The 21,127-nt window shown below is 37.6% G+C and overlaps 2 protein-coding genes across 2 annotated transcripts; both read right to left on the reverse strand.

Moving 5' to 3' along the window:
- Positions 1-231: 231 nt before the first annotated feature.
- On the reverse strand, positions 232-1,296 carry LOC141620698 (uncharacterized). The gene has a single exon (XM_074437503.1). The coding sequence runs from the start codon at positions 1,294-1,296 to the stop codon at positions 232-234; it is 1,065 nt and encodes a 354-aa protein (XP_074293604.1).
- A 1,599-nt stretch (positions 1,297-2,895) lies between these two features.
- LOC141618050 (protein SIEL-like) lies at positions 2,896-18,163 on the reverse strand. The gene is made up of 9 exons (XM_074435168.1): positions 17,457-18,163; positions 17,029-17,109; positions 16,510-16,743; positions 15,876-16,067; positions 15,024-15,164; positions 14,554-14,643; positions 4,992-5,208; positions 4,722-4,905; positions 2,896-3,853 (listed from the first exon to the last, which is right to left on the reverse strand). The coding sequence occupies exons 1-9, from the start codon at positions 18,096-18,098 to the stop codon at positions 2,956-2,958; spliced, it is 2,679 nt and encodes an 892-aa protein (XP_074291269.1). The 5' UTR covers positions 18,099-18,163; the 3' UTR covers positions 2,896-2,955.
- Positions 18,164-21,127: the final 2,964 nt, after the last annotated feature.

Consider the following 21,127-nt stretch of genomic DNA (forward strand, 5'->3'; position numbering starts at 1 on the left):
TATTACTACCTTCGCTCCAATCATTTGTTTGCTTTTGATTAAAATACTCCCACAAAGAATATAAAAAAACAAACAAATGATTGAACAGAAGTAGTTAAACGCTGAGAAGAAGGATGATGTACGATACCTTTTGAATTGGTTGTATTAATGAAATTCTTGCCGTTCCAAAAAAACAATAATATGTATTTTTTTTTTTTTTTTTTTTTTTTTGGCAACTGAACAGAAAGGTTCCTAGTGCAAGCTCATGGCTTGTTTTGCCAATCCATGAGCTCGAGTGTTCTGATTCCTGCGAACATAACTAAAACAAAAACAATGAAAAGCAGTAGAAAGTGAAGTGATTTCCCCCAAGATGCCTGAAATATGATGGTGTATGGTCGCCTTCCCCATCCATTGAGTTATGAACTGAAGACAATCAGTGGAGACTTCAAGGTGGAGAATACCAGCCTGTTGTGCCCACTTAATGGCTTCTTTGATACCTAAAGCTTCAGCTTGCAGGGACGATTCCGCCCGACCTCGCATAGATCCTTCAAATCTGATATCACCCTCAGTCCCAAGAACCACCCATCCAAAACCTGCAAGACGCGAGTCGATCCAGCCAGCATCAACTAAAATACGTACCATAGAACATGAGGAGGGAACACCAATAGAGTAAGCCGGCCTCCCCATGCGGAGCATTTTAATATCATCAAAATCCGTCTGATTATCCTGTTCTTCCGGGCCATAGCCAGGCGGGTGAAGGGTGTCATTGGTGCATTTATTAATAGCCTGTAAGACATCTGTAACCAATTGGCGAGCTTTGGAGAAGAAAACCACAGGGTGAAATGAACCCCCCTTAAAAACAATGTCATTCCTTAAGTTCCATAGGCTCACCAAGATCGCGAGAAAGTGGACAACCCGAGTAACCCCATCCTCCAACTTGTACAAATAAAGAATCCAATTTACAATCCAAGTTCGAACATCGAGTGAAGAAAATTGACCAACATTAATGCCCAGAACGGAACCCGCCCAAATCCGCGAGCTAATAGGACAATCCCGGAAAAGGTGGTCAAGCGTCTCAGAGGTGTCGCTGCCAATTCCACACAAAGCACAAGATGAAACCCAAGCTAAATCTCTTTTAACAAATTCACTACCCACCGGAAGCGACCCTGTAATAATTTTCCATAGAAGGATCTTCCAGGTTTGGGGGCCTGGGAGGTGCCATAACTTTTTCCTACAGAAAGGTTTCCAATCTGAATGAACCCGGTCTTTGTCCTTGCTGGATCCGTGCTCATTGAAGTATTCTGGATCCGTGCTCATTGAAGTATTCTTGAAAGATTATTCTTGAAACAATAATATGTAGTATCATCCAAAATGTTTAATATAATCCCCTATATACTAAAGGATTATTTAACAAGAATACTCCAACCTATGAGTGAGCTTCTCAAAATACTCTCAACTTTATTTTATTCCGGAATAAACCAGACTATTAACCATTTCGTCTTATAATAGACTAGGGTAACCGGTTACTTGTTAGCTCCCTTTTTTTGTTTTTTTTTTAAATTTTATATTCATCTATCACCTCATTCACCATTAAACATGTAACCTCTACAACAATCACCAGCCTCAATCACCACCAGTACCGCCGTCCTACCTGTGCTATTTTCCTTATCAACAAAGGGGCGTTGAAGGTGACTGCTCGTGCTCACTGCCATGGGCGTCCCCCACTTCTGAAGGATCTTCACTACTCTTCACCATTGATTCTCATTGTCTTCTTCTATTAAATCCCTATTTTTTTTTATAGTTTTTCTATATATTCCAGATCTGGGTTTTGTATTGAACTCATTGACAAAAGCTAGTGAAAATTAAACATTTAATTCAAAACTCATTGGTAGACTGGTAGTTCAATTCAAAACAAGATATTGATAATATGCAAATATACCCAATTCTGAAACAAGTTTGACTTTGCTAGTTTTGTGCGACAACATTATACGGAGTACTTGAACAAATTGAGTACTTCTCCAGTTCTCAACTTCTCATTACTAAACATAACGGGCTCAACCAATTGTTAAATCTGGCCTTATTTTTTCGTGGCTTGTTCAGATTTCTGTAGTTATTTGGGGAGTTAATTAAACATGGTTCGGGTTTTAATATGGATATTTTGTTTCGAAATCTTAGTTTGGGGAAGTAATTGTGGTGTTTTAATGGTGAAAAACTGAAAATAGAATTGGGGGAAAAGATGGAGGGTGGATGGTGTTTAAAAAAGTGGAGACTGGCTCTAGGAAGAAGAAGAGGAGTTTATTATTATTCTATTATTTTTTTAAATAAAATATTTCATGCATGTCATCTTTTACTTGTTATAACAGGTTATAAAACATCCGATTCTAGTTTGAGAAGAGGGGTTTAATAGTGCGGTTTATTATGAGATTAATTGTAGTTTGTATCATTTTGAGAAGACTGTCTATAGTTTGGAGTATTATTGTTAAATAACCCTATACTAAATGTATAGGTGAAACTCTCATTTTTCCCGCCTAAACCATATTTTCTAAAATGAAGCTTAGTATTTTTAGCATATATTAAGTGATTAATGACACAATCTTCTAAATTTAATATTTTCCATATTTACATTCTGCATAAATTTATCTCCATTCTATACGATAAAAAAACGGTACACTTTTTTTTTTAATAATTGTACATGAAAATTCATTGATTTTTGATAAGATGCACAAAAAAAATGTTAATAGTAAAAAGAATTCTAAAAATAACATCATTAATTTCTCGGTAATTTTTTTTTTTTATTAAAATACTCATTTCGTGACTTTTTACCATTTTAATTTTTATTGCTCAAATCAAAATATAGTGATGAGAAACATAAAAAATAATTGAACGGTCAACTTAAAATCCATAAATAATATGGAGTACACTAAAAAGTAAAATTTTATAAATACCGTGCATATATTGCACGGGATCTAAACTAGTTCAATAATGTACAAAATACACGTCCATTTCTGGGCTAATGTACGTCAAGGCATGTTCAGGACCACCATGACCTTTCACTAGACACAATTTATCCGACTGCGACTTACATTCTATGCCAATACTAACCCTCAATGTAAAAGCTTTAGCTCTCGGTGTCCCATAAAATGGTGGGCTGAACTTAACTTGCCTCATCTCCTGAAGATCATCAATCTCTTCTATATCCAAGAAAACAAACTCAGTATTATCGTCACCGAATGTCAATTTTAACCATAATACATGATCACTAGTAACATTATACAAAGTCATTTCTAAAGGTACACCAACAGGCAACCCGGGGATAAATCTCAGAGTAACCGAGTCAGACCCAATTATGACCAGCTCTGCCTTGACCTGCTTGATTCTCTGACTAAGGGTCAAGTCCCTGAGAACAAATGAATCGCGTAATTTCTTCAGAGTAGAGGAGTCAGAAAAAGAATTATCATCTTTAAAGGAGTCTGATATTTGATCCAAGAAGTCGGAGAAGACTGTTGATTTGGTAGTTCTTAGGTCCTCTAGGAGAGTGATTGTGGTACTTAATTTGAGTAAGATTGTGCAGTGCATATGGAATCTTGAAAGTACCATGACATAGCTGAGAAGTATCAATTCCAATATGTAAAGCTCATCTTCTTTCTCCAATCCAATGAATCTGAATTTGAAACCAAGGAGTGACCCCTCGAGTTTAGCAAATAGGATGTCCAATTGCCCGATTTGATAAAAGTTGCACTTTCTGGAAGTGACAAAGTTCTCCCATATTTTGGTGATAAGCTTCACTATATGTATATACTGAAGTACAAAGGCTACTGCACCCGTGAATTCATTCTGTTCAAAGCTTATAGTTCTCAGGGATCCCTTGCAGCACCTGGAAATATAAATTTAGCAAAGTTACATAAAGTTGGAAAATTTTCCACCAAGTGGGTCGGATGTACGCAGCCTTACTCTTGTGTTAGCAACACAAAGAGGCTGTTTCTGAATGACCCAGATAAAAATTGTGTCAATAACTACATGAAGGATCGCTACTTTACAAGAGAAAGAAGCTCAGCCACTTGAGTGGACCACTTTTATTTATTCCATCATAATCCCAAACTGATTTGGGGTTTGGTAAAAAGAAAAAAATCTTAAAACCTTAGGGGTCAATGGTAACCCTATAATGAGACGATCCACGAGAAACCCTATCCATAACCTAATAATTAGAATACAAAATACAAATGACTAAAAAAAATGAAGCTGACTCAAAGAGCATTCACAATTGTTGAAGATACAAAACTTTAGTGAAAGTGAAGACGTGTGTGTTAAGTGATGATCTCTTATATGACATTTTTCCTTCCCACATGTATCTCTCAGCTTCTACCTTGTTTGAGTATAAAACATTTCTCAGCTTCTACCTTGATTGAGTACAACACAAACATGCATTTCGATAATTCTGACCATTTCTTTTAGTGATAAGCTAACAATATGTTAGAACTCGCATGCACAAGATGCTTTGAAAAAAGCATTCATCTCGTAGGAGACCATTCATATTAATATAATGTGTGCTAAACCCATTAAACTCAGAAACTACCAATATACCCACTAACTCGCAAAAGATGACGGAAAAGAAATAACTACCCCATATATGAGTTTGATAATCTTATCAAGAGAAAATCTCATTAGAATTTGTGTTAATATATAAGGCGCAAAATGGCAACAACAGAGACAACTGTAAACCCTTAAACAAACAGTTTTGTCACCTTAATGCCTTCAAAACTTCACTTGTGCATCCGGATTTTACCAGTCCCCAAAGACTTGTGACAGATGCAGAAATAAAATTTACAGCATCCAAGATGAGCACAGGTGTTTGAAGCTGATCTTTAGAAGCTGAACCTACGACTGGTTGGCATACAGGTTCAGACTGTGCCTCAGAACACAAATCACCTGTATGTCACAAGAACTGTTAACATGAAAACATGTAGAATCTAACTACACAATGGTCATCATGCAAGTCAAAAAGACAGTTATACCACAGTGAGATAAGTATTGCAAAAGGGAATCGGCATCAATAATATCAGCAAAAGCATGAGAGATCCGTCCAAAGAATGCAGCTGCATAAGAAAATATGTTTTGTGGAATTCGACAACGGAAATTTTCATGTTTAAGGGAAGCGGAGACGGCCAAAACTATCAATCCAGCTACTCTATGATTATTACAACCAAATTTCCCATCACCACAAGGCTCAACCTGAAAAGGAAAGCAAGCCTAGTAAGAGCAATTTTGGTTTAAAATAATTATCAACAGAATTTTACAGAATATGTTTCACATAACAGCATCTTAAAGATAATTAAACTAATTGCAAGATCACCTGAAAAATTTGAAAACACGAAAGACATATAAGATGGCAAATGTGTAACAACAACAACAACATCAGAGCCTTAATCCCAAAATGATTTGGGGTCGGCTGACATGAATCATCCTTTAGAACCATCCATGGGTGAACACACACCTCAAAATGCAAAAAAAATAGCAAAGGAAAAGTGAAAAACAAAAGGGGAGTGAAACATAATACAAAAGTCAAGGTAAACTTATAGGTTTTAAAATCGAAGTCCGGATTTCTTTTATAAGAACTTAAAATTTAAATCGAGAATAAAGATTAAAACGATTTTGAAAACCGAAGTAAAATTTAAGGGTCTGGAATACCTTAAAAGTGAACCAGGTAAAATATATAAGAAAGTTGCTGGTAAAAAGGGTGTAATAAATCGGAGAAGAACAAATAAATTTTTTTAAAATTAAATAAAAACACTAAATATGTCAAATAAGATGGCAAATGTGTAAACAGCGACAAATATGTGCCGGTGCATAATTGCTTCGTCTATACAGCTATCATCATGTGTTGTTAATGGATTACCTGTAAAGTGGCCCCACATGAAAATACATTCTGGAAGCTTACAAATAAAAAAAATACAGAATAGGTTTACTATGTAGTTAGAAACTGGAAATATCTTCCACGATATCCAGAAGAGATGAGGCAGAATGGAGCTAGTTTATAGTAGAGTAGGCCGACTAAGAGGACTCCTAAAACTGCCTAAAAACAACTTTTCTAAATTCGACCCTTAGAGAATTAAGAAACAATAAGAAAATAAACAACAGTACCTTAAACTTATTAGGCAAAATAAAATAAGAAAACTAATAATATGACTCGATTTAGGGAAGTAAACTTGAGTGAGTTCGTCACCCGCGTAGAAGTTGGACAGCTCACTTAAAACAATCATATCTCCTTCGTTACTTCACCAAATAAGGCGTATGACCATTCGTTGGAAAGCTAACATCATGTAGTTTCATCTCCAACACACATCACACCAAAAATAGCTATATTTTCGGAGATATTGAGCTTTTAAATCAAGTGAACGAATCTGAATGACAAGAGTGACTTGAACTTTCGTTTTGAACTTATACTCATGTCCCTCATGTATCAGTGTTTGTTCGTGAAGGAGTAAGGGAATGGAAACAACAAATGGGAAATAAGAAATAAACTTTCATTCCTTCGCGTGTTTTTGGTATTGAATAGGTAAGACAATGACAAAATATTTCTAACCCACTAACCACCCAACTCCACTGCCACTACCATGAAACCACCCCCACCGTTAGTGACAGTGACGGCACCCCCTCCGTCCCATTCGTCGGCGTTTCCTTCCCCATCACACTCACTCCGGCTAGAATTTACATCCCTACCTATTGAACCTCTCACACAACCCTAGATATCCCTTCCCCACCCAAATAAACCACCTAATGTAATTTTTAGGCTTGAGTTTGGGAAACTCTTGGGGGCATGGGGGAATTAGTCTAAGAGAATGGGTGGTATAACTAATTTGAAAAAGGGGTAAAGCGTATGGAAACAGGTATCAAACAAACATCAACAAAGAGAATGGGAATGGTCCATTTCCTTTCCCTTTCTTGAATACCTCTTATCAAACACACCCTTAGTCTTTGTGGTTTCGCACCCAATTAGGGATGGCAATGGGTAGGATCTGGATAGAATCCTATAAAATCCAGATCCGAGCAAGATCTGGATTGGATCAGGATATATCCATATCCTTTTGATAATAAAAAAAAAGTCCCTCTTAAAATATGAAAATATTATTTTTTGTATTTTACTACGAGTAACATACTATTTTCCTTTATTAGATACTAATAATAAAGCTAAATTTCTAAAAACATAAAAATAAAGTCTTGTGAAATTACAATAACACTAAAAAGTATCTTTTTTTAACCAAAAAATGTTAATCAGAAAAAATAATGGTTTGATTTATGAAAAAAATTAAAAGAACAAAGCATATAATTTTACTATTTGTTTTTTTTGAACTTATTTTTAAGAAAATGAAATAAAAATGGATCTAAGGGTAGTATCTGGATCTCGACCATACGATCCATATCCATATCCTTATCCACTGGATCTTAAATATCGCGATCCATATCCGCTCCGTAGGATCTGGATCTCAGGATCTGGCAGGATCTGGATTCTGTTGCCATCCCTACACCCAATGCAATAACAACACCTCTAGAACACAGATCATTTTTTGCACACTTTCAAAAATCCAACAATATGTTTGAATGAATTAGGTGTTTGAATGAATTAGGGCTGAGAAAGCTTAGGTTCAAACCGGTAAAATAGACCGGATAAGATCCAAACCCAGACCAAATTCATTTAGGTCCGGTCCTCGGTCCTCATCTTTTGTAGTTTCAGTCTTCGGGCCAAGTTGTCAATTGAGTTCAAACTGAATGGACCGAATTTGCTGTTATATTAGACTAATCCTTATAACTTTTACCGGACAATTGAGTAAGTTAGCTTCCAAAGACATTATAAGCTTAATATGTGTTACTCAAACACACCGACAAGTGTCGGTGTGCAACAGCCGTCGAAGTATCGGACACGTAATTCCTGAAATTTTAGGATATGTGGACACGGTAAACAGAGTGTCTTGACCTACAAAGTGGACACGATTGTGAGAAGCATGTCAAAACTCAAATGTCAAAATAAAATTGGTGAGGAGCATTAGAGTCCACTACCCATCATTACCCCACTTGCCATTCTCTCGTCAATGTGGACCTAGAATTAAACATAGAAATATGCCACATCATTAAAAAGGCGAGGCGGTTAGATAAAGCTCATAAACCAAAGGCCCACTTATTAAAACAACTATACCAAAGCATAAGACAACGCAAACCCTAACGATGAGACACTCGCTTGCCACCTCACTGCACTTGTCCACCACGCCGCCTTGCAATGTTTGTAAGCCTCGAACAAACCATCGCCGCAATCTAAAGGTAAGATTTCATCGCTATTTCGTGCCTAATTGTCAAAGCCGTGTCAATGTTATAATCGTTGGGGTGCGTGTCACGACACCTTACCTTGCCAACGTAACATAACTTAATATTAAAGGTTATCTAATTTAAACAATGGTAGATCATTCATTGGAGAGAAATTGATCATTGGTGGAGCCTTCTGGGAAGATCTTGAAGAGGTTGTAGAATGAGTCCCTGTTGGAGAGAAATTGATCATTGGTGGTGACCTCAATGGGCATGTGGGTACTAGTCGAGTTGGCTTCGAGAGCATTCATGGGGGTTTTGGGTTCGGGGAGAGAAATGAAGCAGGAAGTGACATATTAGACTTTGCTTTGGCATATGACTTGGGTATAATGAACACTTGGTACGAGAAAAGGCATTCCCATTTGAAGACTTATAGGAGTGGAGGAAATGCTAGTCAAATTGACTTCCTTTTGGTAAGGAATGTGTGGAGGAAAGAGTACACCGATTGCAAGGTCATACCCGGGGAAAATGTCGCGACGCAACATAGACTAGTGGTGCTTGATTTTTGGGGTAAGAGAGACTTGAGGAAGAGAAAGATAATCGGCAAGGCACGAATCAGGTGGTGGAAGCTATAAGGGGAAAACCAACAAGCGTTCTTGGATAAGGTCGGAAGTAGCGATATTTGGTCGGATTGCAAGGAGAAAGATATTGATGCAACGTGGGGGCGAGACAAGCGATAAAGACAACGTGAATGCTATAAGGTTTTGGGGAAATGCATGAGTGATGAGAACTTTGAAAAGTACAAGGAGGCAAGACGAGCCCAAGAAGTGTATGCCAGAGGTTGGACACGAGAGAAGGATATCTATAAACTGGCTCGCATAAGAGACCGAAAGACTAGGGATATTGGGAGAGTTAGGTGTATGAAAGATATGGACGACAAGGTTCAAGTTCAGGATAACGAAATAAAGGCTAGATGGAGTTCTTACTTGATACTTAGACCGAAAGACGAGGGATATTGGGAGAGTTAGATGTGTGAAAGATATGGACGAAAAAAGTTCTGGTTCAGGATAACGAAATAAAGGCTAGATGGAGTTCTTACTTTGATACTTTATTTAATGGACATCAGGAGCAAGGTTTTGGGGATGTAGAAGTAACACCAAGCATGGTTAATCGGGAATCTGTGCGTAGAATACAAAAGAGTGAAGTTAGAAAGGCGTTAAGGAAGATGGGTCAAAGAGAGCAGAGGGACCAGATGGTATACCCATAGAAGTTTGGAGGTGCTTCGGGGAGAAAAGAATCGAATGGGTAACCATGCTCTTCAACAAGATTTGGAGGAGCAACAAGATGTCATCAGCTTGGAGGAGAAGTACTCTTGTCCCTTTGTACAAGAACAAAGGTGATGTTCAAGAGTGTTCCAATTATCAGGGAATTAAACTTATGAGTCATACGATGAAGTTATGGGAGCGGATAATCGAGCAATGGCTTAGGAGATGTGTAGACATCTCGGATAACCAATTTGGATTTATGCCCGGGAGATCGACTATGGATGCGATTTTTATCATGAGACAGTTGATTGAACACTATCGGAACAAGAAGAAGGACTTGCATATGGTTTTTATTGACTTGGAAAAGGTATATGATAGGGTACCAAGAGAAGTGCTTTGGTGGGCTTTAGCGAGAAAGGGTGTGTCACGAAAATATATTAACCTCATAAAGGACATGTATGAGGGGGCTAGTGTAAGTGATCGCACTAATGTTGGGAGAACGGAAGAATCAATATCAATATATAAAAGAGGCTTTTTTCAGGCAATTCTAAAGACTCCAAGTTTTTTTAAACACTCTAATTAAAATAATAATATATTAGTCTTAGAAAAAAAAACAGAATTTGTAAATATTAATCTTAATCTAAAAAGATAAGTACCATATTAATAAATACCAAAAATAAATCTTAATCTTTAAAGATAAAATAAAAGATAATATATTAATGTATGTATCAAGTTACCCGTATATCCATAGTAGTCAAAATCTATGTTAATGCAAACACTACAATTTTATTGTGTGTATGTATACATGCATCTTAGAAATTAAAACACGCATGTTTCATAATTTTTTCCTTGCGTCTCTTCTCTATTGTTTGCTTAGAAGTCTTTTGTTTGTTTCTTGCGTTGTTATTGATCTCACAAAAATTTGTATAAATAAATCAATAGATATAACTATAGCAAGAAGTCTACTAATAATATAACGATGAAACAATATTACCCTCTCGGTACTATATATATTTCGTACTCCGTACGAGCATCATTCATTCTTCATTGGAAAGACCGATTCCTATTTTCATCCTCATTGTTTCTTTCTTCATGTTCGTCTTTAATTGTTATGTGATTATGTGATTCACTTCATTTGTCTTATAGTTGTTATAATTGTTTGTGCGTACTCGAGATTATTTTGTTTATGAGGGAACATTTGAATTTATAAATGGTGTATGTATTCATTTATTGTAATCTTTGGGTTGTTTACGTTCTAATGGCCTCTTTCAAGCTGTGTTGTCCGACACGTGTCGGCGTGTCGGACACGGCTATTTGGGGTGAATTTTCCTGTTTTGTGGTCTAAATTGAAGTGTCGGAGTGTCGTGTCGTGTCTCACACGCGACACGGCAATTAAGTGAAGTGTCGAAGTAACATAGCTTTCAAGTGGATTTATACTTAACGTAATTGCTCCTCTCTTATACTCCCTCCAAGATTTATAATCTTCCCTATTTCCCTGAACTTTTATAAATTAAATTAAATATGAGAATTTTTTATAGAGTCCAACTTTTATTTAAAAAAAAAAAACCTAAAAAGTTATGTACATAAACTATTGAGTTTTCATCTATATAAGAGAGCCCGACCTTTATAAAACAAGATTAAAATTTTTAACTTCTACTCAAACATTGAAAAAAACAAATGATCAGTTGTTGAATGAACTAAATAAATTATAATAATAAGTTGGACTTCCTATGTTTTTCACAAGCTTGTAACGAAAAATGTCCATTAAACAAGAATTTGTGTTAATTTATATTATTCTCATAAGACTTATTATGTATTTGTAAGGTTAACTAACTATTAAACCAAGTCTTTGTACAATTATATTGTACAATCTAATCAAGGTGAAAATTTGAGTCACACTAACACATAGGGTTGAGCAAAATCGGGTACCCGACTCGGTTTTGCAAACCGATTCGGTCCCCGGTTTTAAAAAACCTTAAATTTCTTAAACCTCACCCGCACCTATTTTAATCCGGGTAACCGGTTTTTCTGAAATTTTCAAACCGGATTTGAAAACCGATTACCCGAACCGGTTTTCGAACCCGGATTTTGGTTGAATGCTCTTGAATGGCAGAACAAACATGCTGCCAATTTGAATTTTGAAGACCTTGGTTGTCAAATGTTAAAATTACTTCATAAAAAAGTCATACATATTAAAGTTCAAAGATTCATAGACATGTAAATGATGTTCAAAACTACAATTAAAGACTCACGCATCTAAAATTACTTCATAAACAAATAGGGTTTTGATGTTTTGGGCCTAAGTCTTGGCTTGGGTGTGTTTAATTCATAGATGAAATTATGTCTTTAAGAAAAAAGTCAATCCGGTTTTAAAAGCGGTCTCCGGTTTGGTTTTATTTAGACCCGCACCCGCACCTCATTTTTGCTTAAAAATTCGGTTCGGGCCCGCACCGGAAAAAACCCGAAATTTTCGGTCTCCATTATTCGGGTTTCAGTCCAGTTTCGGTTTAAAAATGCGGTTCGGTTTTTTTGGCTCAGCCCTACTAACACGTGGGCATGGCTTATAAGAAGATGCATAGAGCACCTAGAAATTGTATCTCAACCTCGACGTTTATGCGGAGTACATAGGCAACATAGCATGTTTCTTCGCTCTAACCACAAAATATTAACCTATTCACATTTTAATGCTATGTTTTATGTAGATTTTAGCCGACTAGAGAGTCTCCAAATTTCTAAGAACTCCTAACAATTAGGATATGGAAAATGATAAAATATTAATATTAATAATAATTATAATAGAATAATAAAAACAATCTCTCGCTCTAAGCAAAATTGGTTATTATAGAAATCGAATCACAATAACACCTGGAAAAGTAATTTTGAATTTGAGTAAGACTCTAACAAATAATTGACAATAAGATCATTCGACTTTGCTCTCTCCCTCTTTGGTTATACATGGAGAGATGACTAAGTTATATATAGATATATACACATTAGTAAATCCACATACGAGATTAAATTTGCTTTAATTTACATAACATATTATTCATTCAAATCGTATTCTCCTAATGTTATCTACTATTCAAAATTTACTTCTACTAATTGTCAAATATGGTAATAACATGGACTTATAAAAGACTAACTGAACTTAAAACTAATTGAAATTAAAGTCTCACAAAGTTATTATATTAAATTTTTAACTCATAAGTTACTAAATGATGCAAACATATATTTTTCACATGTAAGAACTAACATTTTTCAAAGCTTATTTAGAATTAGAACACTATTTATTTACCGTGCAACGCACGGGCATGAAATCTAGTTTCCCATTACCGTTGGGGTGCATCAAGGTTCCGCACTTAATCCTTTTCTCTTTGCTATAGTTATGGATGAATTGACAAGGGATATTCAGGACGACATCCCTTGGTGTATGATGTTTGCCGATGATATTGTGCTGATTGATGAGACGAAAGAGGGGGTGGAGAGAAAGTTGGAATTGTGGAGGCATACTTTAGAGACTCGTGGGTTTAGGCTAAGCAGGAGTAAGACCGAGTATTTGAGGCGTCAGTTCACTAAAGTGGCGGGGTCGAGATCGACAGAGGCGGGGAGCATTATTTTCGATGGGGATGTTGTTCAGGGGTCATATTTCTTCAGATACCTAGGATCTATTATTCAAAAGGATGGGGAGTTAGACGGAGATGTGGCTCATAGAATTAAAGCATGATGGTTGAAATGGAAGAGTGCTTCAGGGTTTTTATGCGATAAAGAAATGCCCCAAAGATTAAAGGGAAAATTTTATCGCACGACAATTAGACCTGCCTTACTTTGCCTTACTTTACGGTTCGGAGTGTTGGGTCGTGAAACATTGTCACATTCAAAAGATGAGTGTGGCGGAGATGCGTATGTTGAGGTGGATGTGCGAACATACAAGGAAAGATCGATTAAGGAATGAGGTGATTAGAGAAAAGGTAAAAGTGGCGACAATAGAGGACAAGATGATGGAAAATCGACTAAGATGTTTTGGCCATGTGAGAAGGAGACCTATGGACGCACCAATTAGGAGGCTGAAGACTTGGAGGACAGAAAAGGTCCCTAGAGGTAGAGGGAGATCGAGGCAGACATGGTTGAGAGTGATAAGCACGATATGAGATTTCTGGGGTTTGAGGAGAGTATGGTGAGAGAGAGGGCACAATGGAGGGAAATGATACACGTGGATTTTTAGTATTTGATGTTTTTTTTTGACATATTCAGTGTTTTTATTTAATTTTTAAAAAAAAAATTATTTGTTCTTCTCTCCTTTATTACACCTTTTTTACCAACCATTTTCTTATATATTTTACTTGGTTTACTTTTAAGGCATTTCGGATCCTTAATTCTATTTCGGTTTTCAAAATCGTTTTAACTTTTCTCTTTATTTAAATTTTAAGTTTTTATAAAAGAAATCTGGAATTCGATTTTAAAACTTGTAAGTTTACCTTAACTTTGTATTACATTTTCGATCTCCCTTTTGTTTTTCATTTTTCCCTTCTCTATTCGCATTTTGAGGTGTGCGTTCACCCATGGACGATTGGACGGTTCTAAAGGATGATTCATGTCAGCCGACCTCATTTTGGGATTAAGGCTCGGATGTTGTTGTTGTTGTTGTTGTAGATCATTCATTATATTTGATTAAGTGAAATATAAATTTAATTATTGTGTACATAATAGAGGGAAATCATGGTTTTCGGTCCAAGACAGTCACATTTTGGATTCGGTCTGGTCCGAAACCAAAATCTGTAGGTCTGTTCTTTGGTCCACCAATTTTAAATTTTCGGTCTTTGATCCGCTCTTGGAATGATGTTCACCTCACTTATTTTAGTTTATAAAATCTTATGGCCTTACCCTATCGAGGCTATCGTTACATAGCTTTTACTAGGCAGCACAAGAATAGGTTACCAATCTGATTTAAAAACAAACAAAAATAAGTACACACACTTGTGCACACACATAAATTGAGGACAGAGAAAGAAGAATTAACCTCATGGTCGAAATTGTCAACAATGCCAACTGAATGATCTCCATTATTCTGACCCACACCAAACAAGGCGCGGAAAATATTGGCTTCACTCTGAAATTGCACATACAATGATTGGCAGAATCAGAGTATGGACGACAATGAGAAGCAAGACAGATGAAGGACTTTGAATATTATCTGGAATGAGATGTATAAATCATGATTTTGGTGGAAAATAAGTCACTCTCAAAGCTAATTGACAGAGCACACATCTATGTTACTCCGACACTTCATGTAACTGCCGTGTCGCATGTCAGACACGCGTTGATGTCCGACAAGACACGACACTTCGACACTTCAATTCGACCACAAAATAGGAAAATTCACACAGAATAGCCGTGTCCGACACTCCGACACGTGTCAGACAAGCACCGTGTCGGAGAGTCGGAGTAACACGGGAACACATAGTAAAGTGCTTGAGTATATGGAACAACCTTTGGATACATGTCCAAACATTCTAAGAGGCTTTCAACAGTCATTTTAGATAGCTTCAGCGACGGCAACTTCACAGACCCAATTATACGTATTGCTTCGGATCTTATGTGCAGACAGCTATCCACCAGAGTACCAAGTAACTGCAATAGGAGAAAATGAAAATTATTTTGGCTCTTTCCCTCCCAGGCTGTCACCAAAGAAAATAGAAATATGAAATCACATCATAAGTGGAATATCAAAAACTCCCTCCATTCATTTGGATTCACTATGCGATCCTATATTGTACATTCAAATTAATTCACTACATCTCTATTTTGGGTATGAATAACACACAAACACTCCCATGTAAGTGTAACCGCCTTTCTTTTCTCGCATATTTTTCATCTAAAATTTAGGTCCAATAGCAGATGTAGTGAATCCAAGTGAATGAAGCAACCAGCTGATATGTCATAGTAATGGGTCAAGCACCAACGAGGTGATCTCTGCAAGCTTGAGGAAATATTTGGCCTCCTGAAACGCAAGTTTCAAGCTGCTCACTTGCATGTGACTTTCAGGCAAATATTCATAAGGGAAATAGTCCTGTTTGCCTCAATGACATCCCATGTTCCCAAGCATCAGAACCTTTCAAAACAATAAAATTTAGAATCACAGATATTACTTTATTGTCTAGCCTAAAGTCCTAAACCAATACTTCCCTCATCAGGTTATTCAACACACATGAACAGAGTCTGCAATTGAATTACATCAACAATAGCTTCTTGAAACAGATAAAATGCCGCTACGACAAAACATATCAGGCTATCAAATTCAAAAACATAGCTCCATACATACTCATAGTACTTGGGACATACCATTTCAATGTGTTCCTCTTGCATCTTTAGACATCCGGAAACTGCCATATGGTGCAGTGTCTTTAAGGCCTCTAACCTGACAATAATTGAGTCGTCATTCAGAACATAGCATACTATATTAAAAACTTCCCCAGCAAATTGACCAGAGACGACAGGGAGCATGCGTAAGGTGACACAGGCAGCTTGTTGTACCTTCAAGGTAGCAAAATAAAGGGTTAACTTACCTTCAAGAGCAAGAATATCGGCATATTTTTGTCAATAAACATTGTACTAAAATGGTCATAACACGACAATTACTTCCAGATAAAAATGCTATAGTGACCTTGGGTTTCTAATAGTTTCAAGGGGACCACGATTCTAAATGCCATGGCACTGGAGTAGAAGATCAAGTTCTAAATAGTTAGCTACACGAGTTCTTTCCCTGTTGCAACTTCAATTTCACTGAAAATTTCACATTTTCCTTTTAGTGAAACTAAGGCCTGAGAAGGACATACATAACACTTGAATGACCAAAAACTAACGGAGTACGTAAATAAAAGCAGGAATGTCTTTCTACTAGCTAGTCCATTACCATTCTAGCTGTAAAATCTAAAACTAAATAAGTAAACAAGGGTAATTTAGTGTGTGATTTTACCTCATTGAATTCATCTTCAAGGCCATGAATGAAAGCACCAGCAGCATTGGCAACATGGATTTTACATTGCCTTGCACTGCACGGAGCTAGGTTTTGGTTATCCTTCACCTTTACTAGGACTTTTTTGGACAGGGCTTGCAACAAAATATCTTCCGAAACACATGTAAATTTTCCCAGGGCAGTAAACGCTTCCACTCGGACTTTGACATTCATGTCTCTTACTGTAGAGCAGATCTAAAAGGGTAAACAAATGCATTAGCAAATTCATATAAAAAAGAAAGCTGAAAAAATAATACTAGAGAAATATAGTAGCAAAATGATGATGAAGACTACAAGCATAGTCACAACTTTTGGTGTAATATACAAGTAAAGCTCAACTTGAGATGATATATTCTTTTGTATTCCCACTCAATCAATCCCAAAGCAAAAAGCTGGATGATAAGTTAGGTATGATAATCAGAATTAAAGAGCATGTAATCCTTGCCACAACACACATTCATAAACAGGACGATTGATTACCTGCAGAAACACAAAATCAAACCAGTCTCTCTGATGTCCCTCTTGTTTCAATGTAGCAATCATTCGTCCCCATTCACCAGCCTGAAATTATAAAACACTTTTAACTACCCAGTTATATACTCCCTCTATCCCGGTCATTTGTTGTCCTTTTCTATTTTGGGGTGTCTCAGTCATTTGTTGTCTTTTCTATTTTAAGAATGAACTTGATGAGTAATTTGATCATTCTCATTCAATTTGTTCCACTTGTCATTTAGTTATTGGTCTTTTCTTCATTCCTTGGTCTTTGTGCCAAAACGAAAGGACAACAATTGACCGGGACGGAGAGAGTACAAGATAATCAACCTATAACTAACCCTTTTCCCCCAGGTGGGATTAATCAGTCAATGATAAAAGCAATGAATGAAGATAAACAAAAGAGAGAGGCTCACGCAGCGAACAGCAGCTTGACGAACATAATGGTGAGGATCAGAGAGGAGGTGAAGAGCACGAAAAAAGCACAAGTCAAGAAGATCAGAGTCCTGAATGAGAATGGCGAGCAAGGCCATAAGTGCAGCTTCCCTGACATTGGGATAAGGATCCTTGGTAAAGCCGACCAATAAATTAGGGTGAATGTTGAAGCTGGCTGCATTGTGAAGGAACCAAACACGAACGGAGATACAAGGGCGGAAAGAAAGGGAGATAAGGAGGGTGTGGTCAACAGAATGAAAATCAAAGGCAGGAATTGATAGAAGGAGGGAAAGAGTAGCGGCGGCGAGGCGTGGGGAGGATGAAGAAAGGAGAGTGGTGAAGGGGAGGAGGGAGTATGAGATATGAGGGCGGGTGAGGGAGAGTTGGGAAAGGAGAGATATAATGTGGAGCTGAGTTTGGTGGTGGAAACACCCGGAGAGTATGACGGTTAGGGTTTCGAGTAGGACGGTGATAGTGGAGTCGGAGGTTGTGGAGTTTGTAATAAGTGACCTCATAGATGATAGGGTTTGGAGAGAAACAGCAGTACTAGTGGTGGTGGTGGTGCTGGTGCTGGTGGTGGTCTTTAACCTTTTCTCAATATCCCGCCATACCCATTGCTCCATTTCTAAAGAATTCAGAATTGTGGAAGATGACTGAGCAAGTTTTTGTGGAGTTTGTAATAAGTGACCTAATTACAATCCTACGGAGTATTTACTTTAGGTAACTCAATATATATGACTTATTCCCCGAGTATATAATTTTTTCATAGGAATAATCCATCCTATGGGTGTCCTGCAAATATCACTCCATCTTATTCGTAATTCTAATTAAATCCATCCTATCAACCATTCTTCCCATAACAAACTTACTAAAAATTATGACCTGTTATCTTAGGTAACCCTCCCTATCCACCATTTTTCGACTAATTTTCTTCCTTTTTTTTGGGACACCATAATCAATAACTTGATAAAAAAAAATTCACAAAAGAAAAAGAACATCCATTGACCCAACAACTTCTTCCTTTCTCTAATAAACCCAACATCAACTAACGATCCTTTTCCCTTGTTATTTGTTAAGCTTGATATTACTAATACAGTTCGCAGAATTAATCGCAGCATTACCACCAACAAATCTATGATTAAGGAAGATGAAATGAGAGGAATTAGGAGCAGGGGTAGAATAGCAATTGTTGTCAGATCTTGGAGAAGTGAGAACGAGGTCGATCTCATGGTGGTGGTTGGTAGTGGAGGTGGTGATGTCGGCGGCGGAGGTGGCGATGGTTGTGTTGGTGGGGCTTTTGAAGGAGGGCGCGCGCCAGGTGACGGAGGTGGAGAAACGAGGACTGTTGTTGACTAATTGAGGAAGACAGGAAGTGGGGTATCGACTCCGTCATTGTTGTCGATTGAGCTGCTTCGTTTGTGCTGGTATCCCAAAAGATGATGACGGTGAAGATGCGAGAGTGACGAAGATATTGGTGATTGGTTGATCAAGTTATTGATTATGGTGGCGGTGGCGGTGGTGCTGAGGTGGCGGAATATGGTTTCTACTTTCTATAGGGTAGATTGAGGTGTTATGGTATAGTGTTCGTTGTAGTTAACCTGAAAATAACAACGGTGACCAGTTGTTCAGGTTGCCCATCTCCTTAGATTGTTATGGGAAGAATGATGGATAGGATGAATTTAATTGAAATTAGTGATAGGATGGAGTGATATTTGCAGAGCACCCATAGCATGGATTATTCCTATGAAATAATCTTTTTCTAAATATCGTCCAATACTCCCCCTTAAGTTGGCGCTCGTGGCAAGCCGACGCCTAACTTGCATTGTAGATACTCAAAAGCTTCACCTCCTAAAGCTTTAGTGAATAAATCTGCAACTTGCTCTTTACTTCTTACATGAGAGGTAGAGATAGTCTTATTTAGTAAATGATGGCGGACAAAATGACAATCAATCTCTATGTGTTTAGTGCGATCGTGGAAGACTGGGTTTTGGCAATGTGCAATGCGGCTTTGTTGTCACATAATATCTTCACTGGACTCGTGTGTCCAATTCCAAGTGATTGCAGAAATGCCTTTATCCAAATCAGCTCGCTTGTTACTCCTGCCAATGCCCTATATTCCGCTTCAGCAGTCGATTTCGCCACTGTGGTTTGCTTCTTCACCTTCCACGAAATAGGTGTATTACCCAATGCCACAAAATAGCCCGTCAATGATCGTCTAGCCAATGGACATGCTGCAAAATCAGAATTCGAGTAGCCAACCAATTGTAACTCGTCATTTTTGTGCATCACAATCCCTTTTCCTGGTGCACCTTTAATGTAACGGACAACGCGCAATGCTCTTTCCATACGCTCCTTGCGTGGCTCATGTACAAACTGTGACAAGATATGAACTACATACACCAAATATGGCCGTATTATAGTCAGATTCCAACTAACCTTCTATAAGGCATGGGATCTTTGAGTATAAAACCGTCTGCCATTGCTAAATTATGATTTGGTTGTATTGGTGTACGAATAGGCTGTGCTCCTTCCATACCTGACTCTTTCACAATTTCCAGTGCATATTTGCGTTGACAAAGGAAAAGTCCTTTAGGCCCAGTTGCAATTTCAATGCCAAGAAAATATTTGAGACGACCAAGATCCTTAATCCCAAACCTTTTGTCGAGGAACCCTTTCAGTCGCTTGCTAGCTTCGTCATTATTGCTAACGATAATCATATCATCCACATAAACTAAGACTCCAAGAAATATTCCTTCTTTATTGTAAGTAACAACGAATAATGCGATAAGGATTGTTCAAAACCATACCATTTCAAGGAGTCGGCCAACTTAGCAAATCAATTACGTGAAGCTTGTTTCAAGCCATATAATGACTTAAGTAATTTGCACACTTTATTTGTTCCTTCAACCTCAAAGCCCGGCGGCAACTTCATGTATACTTCTTCATCCAGTTCGCCATGTAAGAATGAATTATTGACATCTAATTGCACAATCGACCATCCTTTTATGACTGCTACCGCCAAGAGACATCTCACATTGGCCATCTTTGCAACTGGTGCAAAGGTTTCATGATAGTCTACTCCTTCAATCTGTGTAAAACCTTGCGCAACCAATCTTGCCTTATAACGTTCAATGCTTCCATCGGCCTTGTATTTAACTCGATAAACCCATTTACATCCAATGGGTCGTTTTCCTGCAGGTAAATCAACGATTGTCCATGTACAATTGGACTCAAGGGCCTTGACTTCTTTATTCATTGCCTCTCGCCATTCACCATGTCGTACTGCCTCAGAATAAAACCGAGGTTCGTTCACAACATTGATAGCCGCTAAGAAACACCTGTGGGAAGATGAAAAACAATTATCTGTGACATAATCAGCTATTGGATATTGAGTACCTTTCTTTGAGGAGGAAGATTGAGTTGGAGGAGCATATTGTACGGGGTTTATAAGACGTGTCGATTTACAAACGTAGTCCTTTTTCCAATAAGGATCGAACTTCTCACGCGCTCCTCGTCCAGCTGGTTTATCAGTTTGCTCGTCTGTCACAGCAGCCTCATCAATCGTGACCCTTTCACCTACATTCTGGTCACGGTTTTTGCCAGCTCCACCATCATCAATAACTTCACTTTCAACAACTTCATTACTCCCCCT

The sequence above is a fragment of the Silene latifolia genome, chromosome X (genome assembly GCF_048544455.1).
Source record: "Silene latifolia isolate original U9 population chromosome X, ASM4854445v1, whole genome shotgun sequence".
Taxonomy (NCBI): domain Eukaryota; kingdom Viridiplantae; phylum Streptophyta; class Magnoliopsida; order Caryophyllales; family Caryophyllaceae; genus Silene; species Silene latifolia.